General features: G+C 59.1%; 1 protein-coding gene across 1 annotated transcript; it reads right to left on the bottom strand.

Moving 5' to 3' along the window:
• Positions 1 to 333: 333 nt before the first annotated feature.
• Positions 334 to 10,450, bottom strand: MMP14 (matrix metallopeptidase 14). Its single transcript, XM_032622765.1, has 10 exons — positions 10,077 to 10,450; positions 5,974 to 6,122; positions 5,597 to 5,719; positions 4,937 to 5,244; positions 4,188 to 4,349; positions 3,722 to 3,882; positions 3,422 to 3,560; positions 3,141 to 3,291; positions 2,547 to 2,662; positions 334 to 2,174 (listed from the first exon to the last, which is right to left on the bottom strand). Exons 1-10 carry the CDS (start codon positions 10,179 to 10,181, stop codon positions 1,840 to 1,842), a joined length of 1,749 nt encoding a protein of 582 aa, XP_032478656.1. The 5' UTR covers positions 10,182 to 10,450; the 3' UTR covers positions 334 to 1,839.
• Positions 10,451 to 10,812: the final 362 nt, after the last annotated feature.

Below are 10,812 nucleotides of genomic sequence, written 5' to 3'. Positions count from 1 at the left end.
CCCCATCTCTGGGCCCTGGATCCTTTTCGTCCACCGAGAATAAACATATTCCGTTATGTATGAAAAATACCAAAACCCCACCTCATGGAAAACACCGCACGGCCCTCCTGCTTCCCATTCCCCTCACAGCCACATCCCAGGCACACAAACTGCAGCCACACGAGGAACGTGAAACACTGTTTATTCTTTGTGGAAAGGTTGAACAAGGTCGAAAATGTCCTTAGAGGGCACTGACCCAGCCCCGCCCTGCAGGTTCCTGGGGTCGGACGCCTCTGCCCCACCCCCACCCCTCCCCATGCCCCTTGTTAACAAAAAGGAACGATTTGAAGGGAATTCATATATAATAATTATAATAAAAATATACATTAAACAAAACAAAAAACCCAAACAAGACAACTTCAGCCGGACTGCCAGCACCGTTCACCGCACTCCTCCCACCCCTGACATCCCTCTCCGCTCACTGCCCCCACGTGGTCTCTCACTCTCCCAGGTCTCCGGGTACCAGGACCACCATTGGCGGCCCAAGGAGACCTCAAATGGGTGGGCCGGGTGGGGAGGGGAGGGCAGGACACCTGTAGGAAGGGCTGGGGGGGTCGTCGGGAAGCGAGGGGCTAACCTGACAAAACGCCCAGGCGCCTGCCCCTTCCCGGAGGCTGGCGGAGGCAGGCTGATCCTCGGCTCCCTAGCTAGGTGGCTGCTCTCATCAAGGTTCCGGGTCGCCAGTCCCCCATGCGTGCCCTCTCTGCTCCTTTCTCTGGCTCCCCGCCTTCCCCTCCGTGCGGTCTGATTGAAGCCAGGGCACCAAATGGGAGCAGGTGTGCCTTTCTCGGGCCCTTCCTGAGAGCTCCAATAAAACGTGCCCTCCCCCGGCTACCACAGCCCACCCTGTGGCGTCCCTGCCGGCCTGGCCTGCCCAGCCCCCCGCCATCCACTCCTGCTGCAACTCCCTGGTTTGCCTTTTGGTCCTGTCCTGTCCTCTCTGACTGCTCTGCCCCTGGGTCCCTACCCCAGCTGCCTGCATTTGAGTGAGGTTCTTTCTCTGTGGCCCCCAGGCTCACCCCCAGGACTCCTGGGGCCCACCCCGGTAGCTGCACCCCCTGGTCTCAGCTCTTCCAACCTTGACATCCCCATCCGAGGCTAACGTTTGGGAGGGTAGGGCTGTCAAGGGTTTCTGCAGCCCCAGGTTAGTCCTTAATGGCTCAGGCTCCTTCCGTGGAAGTTCTCGGGGGCAGGTGGGGCAGAGGTGGATCTTGGTGGAGAGGACTGACCCTCTCTGAGCTTTCCTCCCAAGGTCTTAGGGTAGCTGAGCAGCCCTCACCCCCTCACTCTCTCAGGGTCTCCCCCTCACAACAAGATTAGTTTTCTCTCAGCCAGAAAGAGTGGTGGGAGGCTGCCAATTGGGTACCCCCAGGGGCTCGCGGGGCTAGCGTGCCCAGAGACCCCTGAGGTCAGAGTTCAGAGGTTAAAGGTATGTCAGGGAATGGAAAAGGAGCAGATGACCCCATTTGACCTTTACCAGCGAGGTCTGAGGGTCCTGCCTTCAAGTGCAGAGCCCGGACATTCAGATGGGGCTGAACACACACCAAGCCACGGCGGCCCCTGAGGGGCAGGGGCTGGGAGGCCAGCCCCTGCTCAGCCTCCGGGGGACCCATCTAAGGAAGAAGCAATGCCAGCGCGGAGGGGGGGAGAGGCCAGTCATGGGACAGAGAAGAAGGGACGTGGGGGGGGGCTGGGGAGGGGGCTCGGGACCGGCGGGAGCAGCCCACCCACCACCACCTGCTGCCACTGGCCTTCAGAGGCAAAGTCCTCGTGGGAGGAGTGGGCGGGCAGCAGTGGGGGTCAGACCTTGTCCAGCAGGGAGCGCTGGCAATAGAGCAGTCGCTTGGGGGTCCCGTGGCGTCGGAAGAAGAGGACGGCGAGGCCCACCGCCAGCACCAGGAGCAGCAGCAGCACAGGCAGCACCACGGCGGCCGCGCTCACTGCTCCGCTGCCTTCCTCGTCCACCTCGATGATGATCACCTCCGTCTCCTCCTCAGTCCCCTCATCCGGCCGGCCCCCCGACGACGGGCAGCCCATCCAGTCCCGCAGGGCTGACTTGGGGTAGCCAGGCTCAACCTTCAGCTTCTGGTTGTTGAATTTCCAGTACTTGTTCCCCTTGTAGAAGTAAGTGAAGACTGCAAGGGTCAGCAAGAAGGCGGCATTGCAGGTGAGAGGTGCGGGCAGCGTCCGGAGAAGAGGCAAAGAGAGAAGAAGAGCGGGAGAGAATCCAGTCATTGTGCGCGCCAGCTGAGGTAATCGCTTCGCTTTTCTGAGCATCGGTTTCCTCAGCTGTCAAACCAGGTAACTCTAGCACCAGGTTGAGACAGTGGTGGGGATTAAGGGGTCCGAAGCGTGGAAAGCACTTACTCAGTACCTGGCACATGGCAGGGGCTCCCCTGTTCTCCTCATCATTATTTTCAACCCGATCCTCTCCATCTTTCCTCCTGCTCTCTCTTAACTCCCTCTTCCGGTCCTCCCCTCATAGACACCTCCTGTGCCCCTCTCACCTTCATCGCTGCCCATGAATGACCCTCTGGGAGACTCAGGGATTCCTTCCCAGACCTTGATGTTTTTGGGGTACTCGCTGTCCACTGCCCTGAGCTCCTCGTTGAAACGGTAGTACCTGGGGGAGAGGCAGGGAAGGGAAGTGGTTGGACACTGGGCATGTCTTCCGAGGGGAGTGGGACCCGGGACTGAATTCGCTGGTGAGCAAAGGGTGTCTGTGGATGGGGGCGGGGGGACAGGGGTTTTGAGTAATGAGGGCCTGCAGCTGAAAGCGGTGGAAGGTGGGGGTGGGAGGGAGGGCCCAGGCTGCAAGGAGCCACCAGCGGCCCTTAATGACAGTGCCTGGCAACTGGGGCGGTGGCACAGGGCTGGGGGCAGGAGGCATCAAATGAGCAGGTCTGAAACGGTGACCCGGTCATACCCCACTCACTCAGCACCCAATGGAGGCTGCCCGTTGCTAGGCAACAGCACAGACTCAGCCAGCTTCTTCTCCAGGGAAACATTTCAGGGGGAAAGTAGGTCTTCCTCCAGAATTGAGGGAACCTGGTGGTAGTGTCTGAGGAGGGAGGCCTGGAGCCCAGGGATTGAGGCCTTACTTGTTTCCCCGAAAGAAATAGGTCTTTCCGTTGGGCATCCAGAAGAGAGCAGCATCGATCTTGTCGGTAGGCAGTCCTCGACCCAGTTCCTTAATGTGCTTGGGGTAGCCAGGCTCCAGGGAAGCTTCGTCAAACACCCAGTGCTTGTCTCCTGGGGAGGAGAGGGGAGGGCAGGATCTGATTCCACCTGGGCTCTACGGTCTTTGGAGGAGTCAGGTGGAATGTGCTCCTCCAGGGAGACCCTCCCCACACCCAAAGACTAAGGCAGAATGTCCGGTTACCTTTGAAGAAGACAAACTTGCCATCCTTCCTCTCGTAGGCAGTGTTGATGGATGCGGGCAGGCCCCGCCAGAATTGGCCGATGGGCATGGGGTATCCATCCATCACCTGGTTTTTCCTCACCCGCCAGAACCAGCGCTCCTGGGAGGCAGTTCATTACATCTTTAGCTTTGTCCTCCAGCTCAGTCCCCAAAGCTCCACTGCCTCAGTTTTACGATTTAGTCCTCCTACTGCTGTTTCCACCCAGCCTCCCGGTCATGGAGCCCTTTTGTCCCCCACACCAACCCACTTCTCCCTCTCACCTTGAAGACAAACATCTCCCCTCGGAGCATGGCCACGGTGTCAAAGTTCCCATCACAGATGTTGGGCCCATAGGTGGGGTTTTTGGGCTTATCAGGGACAGAGGGCCTGGAGGTGGTCCTGGGTTGAGGGGGCATCTTGGTGGGGGACCCTGACTCGCTCCCTGGGGCAGAGAACATGAGGGGCACTTCAGACTTGGTGGCAGAGTAGGAGGAAAGGACAGACATGTGGGCAGATAACACCTTTGGAGAGGTGTGGCTGGGCCTTTGCGGGAGGCTGAAGCAATCAGCTGGGAAAGGACAGAAAAGGTGGGGTCTTTTAAAAGTGGGAGCGGATGGAGGCAGGGTCAGGTGGCGGGGCCGGGGGGAGACTGTAGGGCATGAGGGAGGGGAAAATGCACAGGCCAGGGAGAACAGGAGAGGATAAGGGGCAGACAGGAAGGAGCAGATGTGGGCGTAGATTACTTGCCATAAAGTTGCTGGATGCCCCGGCGGTCATCATCGGGCAGCACGAAGTTCTCTGTGTCCATCCACTGGTAAAAGGGTGCCATGATGGCCGAGGGATCATTGGAATGCTCAAGCCCCAGGGCATGGCCCAGCTCGTGCACGGCCACCAGAAAGATGTCATTCCCTGGAGGGATGGGGATGGTTATGATGGCAGCCTGGGTCTCTTCCCTCAGACTCCCTGCTTCCCCATCAGAAGCTTCAGGTTCACAACGAAGCCTGCCTGCCAAATTTTCCACCCAAAGTGACCAGATCCTGAGTTCCAGCCTCATATCTGGCCGAGGAGGCAAAAGCCAGCCAGCAACTCTTCTGGGTAGAGGCGAGAGACTGTTCTGGGGCCGGATCCAAATCCCAGCAAGGATTGGGAAGCTGAGGTCCTATCTGGGCCTCAGTTTCTCCCAGGAGCCAGACATGACATTTGCCTGGAAACGTGAGTGATGCAGATGCTTTGAAGTCTTTGACTGGGAAGTCAGTTATTGGGCGAGAGAAGGGACCAGATGTAAATATGTAAATGTAAATAGCTGAAAACAGTAAAATAGCTCAAAACGGTCAAAATAGCTCTGACTTTCATTGGAAGTCAGACCGGGAGATGTTTGTGGTCCCCCAAAGCCCTGAGATTTGGGGGTCTGAGGCTTGGGGAGGAAGCTGGAGAACCCCCATACAAATGACTCTTGACTCTTCCAGGGATAAGAGTCCCCGGGCTACCTCGCTCACCATTCAGATCCTCATTCCGGACAGTCCAGGGCTCGGCAGAGTCAAAGTGGGTGTCCCCTCCGATGTTGGGGCCTGGGAAGTAGGCATGGGCCAGGAAGCCACCCTCGCCATCGAAAGGCGTGCTGTCACCGTGGAAACCCTCAGCAAAGAAGATCATGATATCGGCCTGCTTCTCGTGGCCCTCACGGATGTAGGCATAGGGTACCTCTCGGAAGTGCAGCGGCGTGGCACTCTCCCACACACGGAACGCCTTGCGGATGGCCTCGAACGTGGCATACTCCCCCACCTTGGGGGTGTAGTTCTGGATGCTGAGGTCCAGCCACGTGGGGAGAGGATGGGAGTGCGTTAGGACAACAAGGGGCAGAACTCCTTTCCTGTACTCTCCCAGGTCTGACTGAGCCGTCCAGCCACCTTTGTCTGACCCAGCTCTTCCTGCCGCCTCACAATGCCTCTGTCCCAAGAACTGAGGGCTTTCTGGCTCTGGGATATACCTTCTACCGGCTGCACCCCTCTCCAGGATGAGAGCCATTTTCCTCCCTACCCCCGAGGATGCTTCTCAGGAACAGGGGTGAGTAGGGAAGGGAGCCTCAGGGTCTCTAAGCACCACTGATAGGGAAGGGTGACCTGATGTGAGAAAGGCCACTTGCCTGTTGGACTCACCAGAAAGTGATCTCGTTATGCTGCCATTTGAGGCCCTGGATGGCATAGCGCTTCCTTCGAACATTGGCCTTGATCTCAGCCCCAAACTTGTCTGGAACGCCACAGCGGGGGCGCCTCATGGCCCTGGGGTGTGAGGATTGTGGTCAGGAGAGCGTATGAAAGAGAAAGGTCTTCAGGGGAGAGGGGGAATGTCCGGCCCCAGGGTCAGTGTGGGGAAGAGACAAGGTCATGAGGTCTGGATGAACAGAAGAGGGTCGGGATCATTTTGTGGGGATGAGGTGTGGGGGTGGAATCAGGCATTCAGGTGGCAGCCTCTCTGGTACTCAGTGTTGTGTGGGTGGGTGCTGGGCAGAATTCCTGCCAGGTCTAGCACTTACTTCATGGTGTCTGCGTCAGCCTTGCCTGTCACTCGCAGACCGTAGAACCTCTGCATGGCAGCGATGGCAGCTGAGAGTGACTGAGGCGAGCGCTGTGTGTGGGTGCGCAGGTCCCCAGGGGGCAGGTAGCCATACTGCTGCAGCCAGGCCTGTAGGGAAAGGGATGTGGCTTGGAGCATCCCCACCTGGCCCGAGGGGAGCCTCTGTTTCCTCACGGCACCTGGAATGCACCCTTGGCTTGGTGTGGAAAGGGCAGTGAGCTCCCAGCCTGGCTCTGGCAATGGGTCTGGAGGAACTCCCAGGCTGGACCCAAACTCTGGCCCGGGTCCTAGTATGGCTGATCCTCTTGGAGGGGTGGGGAACCACAGCGCTGGGCTTTGGCTGTAACTCTTTTGATGGGAGCCCTGGTGGTTTAGTTGAGTTCTAGGACGTCTTCTCAGAGCTGAGATTCCTTCTAGTGCTTTTCTCCTCTGTGTCAGTGTTCTTGTAAATACAGCGTGTCCCACCTGAGGCTGGGGTGTGCCCATGGTGGTTGGAGAGGGGAGAGGCTGAGGGGCTCTGCTTTGGGGCCTGGCGTGAGGCTCTCCTGGGACAGGCATGCTGTGCCTCCGGGGTATACACAGCTGAGATCTTTTCAGAAAGGAGAGCAGAAAAGGAGCTAGGGCTCCGGCTGGCTGCTGATAGGGGAAGCTGGGGCGTTTGGAGGTGGTGCGGATGTGATCCAGTCACAGAGTCAGGATCCTGCCACTGTCGCCATCCAAGCAGCATCTGACCTAGGGCTTGGGACCTAAAGACCCATTTAAGGTTCTCAGTAGAGGGAGTGGGAGATTGGGATGGTGGTCAGGATTAGGGTTAGTACTTTACTTAGTATTTTGGTGACTGTAGTTTATTTTAGATATGATGTGAAATTGTTCATGATATAAAAGCTGGCATATTGCCTTAAAGTAAAGTTGGGTTTTTGGTGTTTGATTGAAAGGTACCCGCATTGCAAAGCCCTGTTGAGGAAAAAGTCGGCCTTTATTGTAAGAAAAATGGAGTCTTTTCCTAAAGCCTGAAAAGTAAAATGAGCCAAGTTTTATGTGGAACATGAACATGCTCAGATCCTCCTATGGGGAGATGCTACTCGGATGGCTCTGGTCCCTGCTCCAGCTTTGCCTTCTTAAGGAGTCCAGAGGAGGCTGCAGGTTGCCTAGGGCGGGAGCTTGGAGTGCAGAGTGGCGCTGCATCCCTTACTCCAGGTCATTAGGATGGCTCTCCACGTGGCCCTTCACCTCGAGGCCCAGGCCTTGACGGTGGTGCAGTGCTCTTGCACTGGGGCTGGGGGTGATTCAGGAGCAGCTGACTGGGGACCTGAGCCGGCAGGGGCAAGAATTGCAACATGGTTCTGGGAAGTGATCCCCTACGGCTGATGATGGGAGTTAGGGCCCGAGATGTAAACAACACAGCCTTTCCCCAGCCAACAGGCCTGGCCAGAACAACCCTAGCACCACCCACTCTGAGAGCCCCTCCTCAGGGGAAGAAGGTAGGGCGCGAAGTTTAACCTCTGTTATACCAGAGGGGAGCAGAGCAGGAGGCTCGTTTTGGGCTGCTCTCCTGGGAGCTCTAAACTTGCCCTGACCTGCGCTAACTGATGCCACAGCTAGTGCCTGCAGGAGGCCTGCTGTGGCCTGTGCCCAAGTATGCAGGAAACTCCCTTTGCCCCTGGCCTCACCTGTAGGGTAGTCACATCCCGGGTTTATGACCTGTGGTGGGGGAGCAGCTGCTTCAGCTTTGGGAAAGGATGGGAGCAGCCCACTGCTGGAGCTGGAAGACTGAGGTCAGGCCCCCTCAACCCTCAGGGGGCAAAGCTCCTAGAGCAGGATGACAGGAGGGAGGGTGGCAGAGAGATAGGGAGAATCCACATCTGGGAGCTCTGGGATACATCCCTCTTCCTGATGAGTCTTTCAAGAAGGTGGATAGGTCTAAATATTCACGCCCACAACCCCCACCCCATACGCAGTAGAGAAAGATGGAGACTTAGTCAAGAAAGGGACTTCTCTGGAGTCAAGAGAGCCACAGGTTCTGGAAAGGAAGTGCCCCCATTCCTCTCCTCCTCCCAGGCCTAGGCTCCGAGCAAAGCAAGAACCACAGAGGAGACTATGAGGTCGGAACCACAGAAGAGAGGACTCTTGTGTCTGCGGCTGAGTGGGAGAAGGGCCAAGTGCCAGACTGGCCAAGGAGAGGAGAGGGCTGTCCCGGAGCTGGTGCAGGACCCTGGAGGTGGTGGGAGGAGGCCGGCTGTTTGAGGCCTGGGCCACCCCAGCTCTCCCTCCAGATTTGCCTGGAGAGGGAGCAACTCTGCAGGGTCAGAGAACTGAGTCGGCTGGCTTTGTCCTGAAAACTGAGTGGTGCAAGGTATTCCTCTAGGGGAAAGTCAAGGACAAGGAACCCCTCCCACTCCTAGGCCCACTTCACCGGCCTAGGAGTCCTGGAGGGGGTTGGGGTGAATCTCTGGCTCTTCTGCAGGCCCTGGATCCCAGCCTCTAGGCCTGCTCCTCCCTCCTTCTGCCTCCCACCCCTCCATGGTCCAGAAGCAAATGATGGTTCTGGCACTGGGACTGCCCATGACCCGCTTAAAACAGAGCCAGGGCTGCCGCCCCTCCCCAAGGGGACCTAGTGGGGCAGGGGAGGGAAGGAAGGCAGGGCAGGCGAAGTTGGCAGCGGGAAGCCCCCAGATGCCCGGGCTCCTTTTGTTAGGCGCTCTCCCCTTCGGGCCTCTGATGAAGACTCCAGGCCTGGAAAGAGGATGCCTCCTCCTCCCTCCTGGACCCTGTCAGGCTTAGCCCCTGGGCAGATTTTTCACTCTCCGTGGTCACCTCCATGCCTAGGGCCACACTATTCCTGTCAGTCTCAGGACAGAGAGAGTGTGTTCTTTCTGGAGATGTTTCCTCCCGGGGTGGGACCAGCGCCGGGACCAGGAGGGAGGAAGCCAAGTCCTGATCCCTTCCCCCTGCTCAGGGGCCCTTCCCGGCCCCTCCCGACCGCACCCATGCCCTGGCCGAGCTGAGTGGGTTGGGATGGCCCAAAATAAGAAGCTGATCAAATCCGTCTCCCACCTTCACCCCAAAATAAAAGAGAGAGAGAGGAAAAACTTCCTCAGACAACTCCCACGCGGCTTCCTCCCGAGCCCGGTGGGCCAGCGTCGGGGAATGGGTGGGGGGCAACCGAGTCAGTCAAGACCTGCGCGGGAGCCCAGGGCCAGGCCCTCACCCCGCTCCCCGTACTACGCCCCCAGTCTCCCTGCAATTAACACAAAAAAGCAATTAACAAAAAGAGCCTAAAGGCGCCGAAGGGGGAGCAGGGAGCGGAGGCGGCAGCCCGGCCGAGGCCCCGGCTCACAAGGAGACCTTTGTGTGTCCGGAAACGCGGGCCAGGGCGCCAGCGCCGCGACCCTCGACGCCAGGGCTCCGGGCCGGGACACAGAGGGTCCTCTCGGAAAGGCGGGGGATGGGGTGGGGGTCGGGCCCGCTCCGCCGGCCACCCCCGACCGCACCTGGCAGCCGACGCGTCCGAGGAGGGCCGGGAGCGCCAGCGAGGCGGCGGCCGCAGCGTGGGGGGCCCGGGCCAAGGGGCGCCGTCCCCGGAGCCCTCCCGGCCGGCAGAGCGCCGGCGAGCGCGGGCGGGAGAGCGCCTGCGAACTGGAAAGTCGAAGAAACAACAAACTCTCGCACATGACAAGAAACCAGGACAGCGCGGGGTCTGAGCGGAGTCCAAATATTTATCAGGCTCCCGACCGGTTCCAGAGCTGAGCTCAGAGCCCAGGGGAACAGGGGAGGGGTGGGAGTGGGCCCCGGCAGGAAAGTTCTTCCAAGGAAAGGATTGGGAAAGAAAGTCGGCGGCGCGCGCGCGCGCGTTGTGGGGGTGGTAGTTGGAGGAAGCAAAAGTTGGATCGACTTGGAAGTTTGGAGATGAGGAGGGAAAGGAAAGGAAGGGGGACCCTGCAGGCCGGAGCAGCGGAGACGCCGAGAGCCCTCCTCTCCGAATGGGGGCTGTCCCCTCGGAGACCCGCGGGCTCGCCTCCCCGGCGGGCGCGACTCCGGGCAGGGCCGGAGGAGCTCACTTACTTCGGGGCTGAAGCTGCTTTGGGCAGAGCTGAGGGAGGCGAGCGCGGAGGCGAGCGCGAGCAGGGGAAGCAGCAGACTGCGGGCGGGTCGTGGGGCGAGAGACATGGTCCGCGACCGTCCGGGCAGCCGGGCCGTGCGGGCTCCGCGTAGGGGCCCAAGCCCTGGGGTCGCACCGCCACTCCCTCGGGGCGCCTTTTGTCTTCCGTAGGCACTGAATTTGGATTCCTAGAGCGCTGTCCTCTTGGAGATGAGGGGATTGTTCTTGAAAGCGCCTGTTTGCTCGTCCCCGCTTTCCCGTTTTTTGATCTTTCTTCTGCTTAGTCTGCGAACTGGATGGCGAGCCCTCTCTCTCGCTCTCTCCTCTGGTCCCTCCCTTCTCCCACAGGCTCCCTCCGCCCCCGCCCCAATGCCCTCCTTTCCCGGTGCGGACGTGGTTGTTTCAGTCTGAATCCAATTACAGCCAAGAGCAGGGTAAAAAAAAAAAAAAAACCTAAGTTGCCTTTCTGTGGTGGAGGCTGCCATCTGCAGGGGTTGAGGCCACAGCCGAGAGCGGGGGGCTTGGGGGGACTCAAGGGACGGGATGTGGGACACTTTCTCCTTCTAAGCATATTTTGGGTGGTTTGATTTCTCTGCTTCCACCGTTCGTCTCACCTCCGTGGGAAGCACTGGGAAGCTCAGAGCCTGGGATGGTGGGGGCATCTTCCGTGTCCACGAGACCCGGTGTGCGGCGTCATCT

Source organism: Phocoena sinus, chromosome 2, assembly GCF_008692025.1.
Source record: "Phocoena sinus isolate mPhoSin1 chromosome 2, mPhoSin1.pri, whole genome shotgun sequence".
In the NCBI taxonomy this organism is placed as follows: Eukaryota; Metazoa; Chordata; class Mammalia; order Artiodactyla; family Phocoenidae; genus Phocoena; species Phocoena sinus.
This window is presented reverse-complemented; position numbering and strand designations above follow the sequence as displayed.

What these genes read in the sequence shown, in the direction of transcription:
- MMP14 (XM_032622765.1), bottom strand. Translation starts at nt 10,181, where the DNA reads ATGTCTCTCGCCCCACGACCCGCCCGCAGTCTGCTGCTTCCCCTGCTC. An exon ending in GCTGACGCAGACACCATGAA is followed by an intron (nt 5,720 to 5,973) that starts GTAAGTGCTAGA and finishes CTCACACCCCAG; the next exon opens with GGCCATGAGGCGCCCCCGCT. An exon ending in GGGCATCCAGCAACTTTATG is followed by an intron (nt 3,883 to 4,187) that starts GCAAGTAATCTA and finishes TCTCTGCCCCAG; the next exon opens with GGAGCGAGTCAGGGTCCCCC.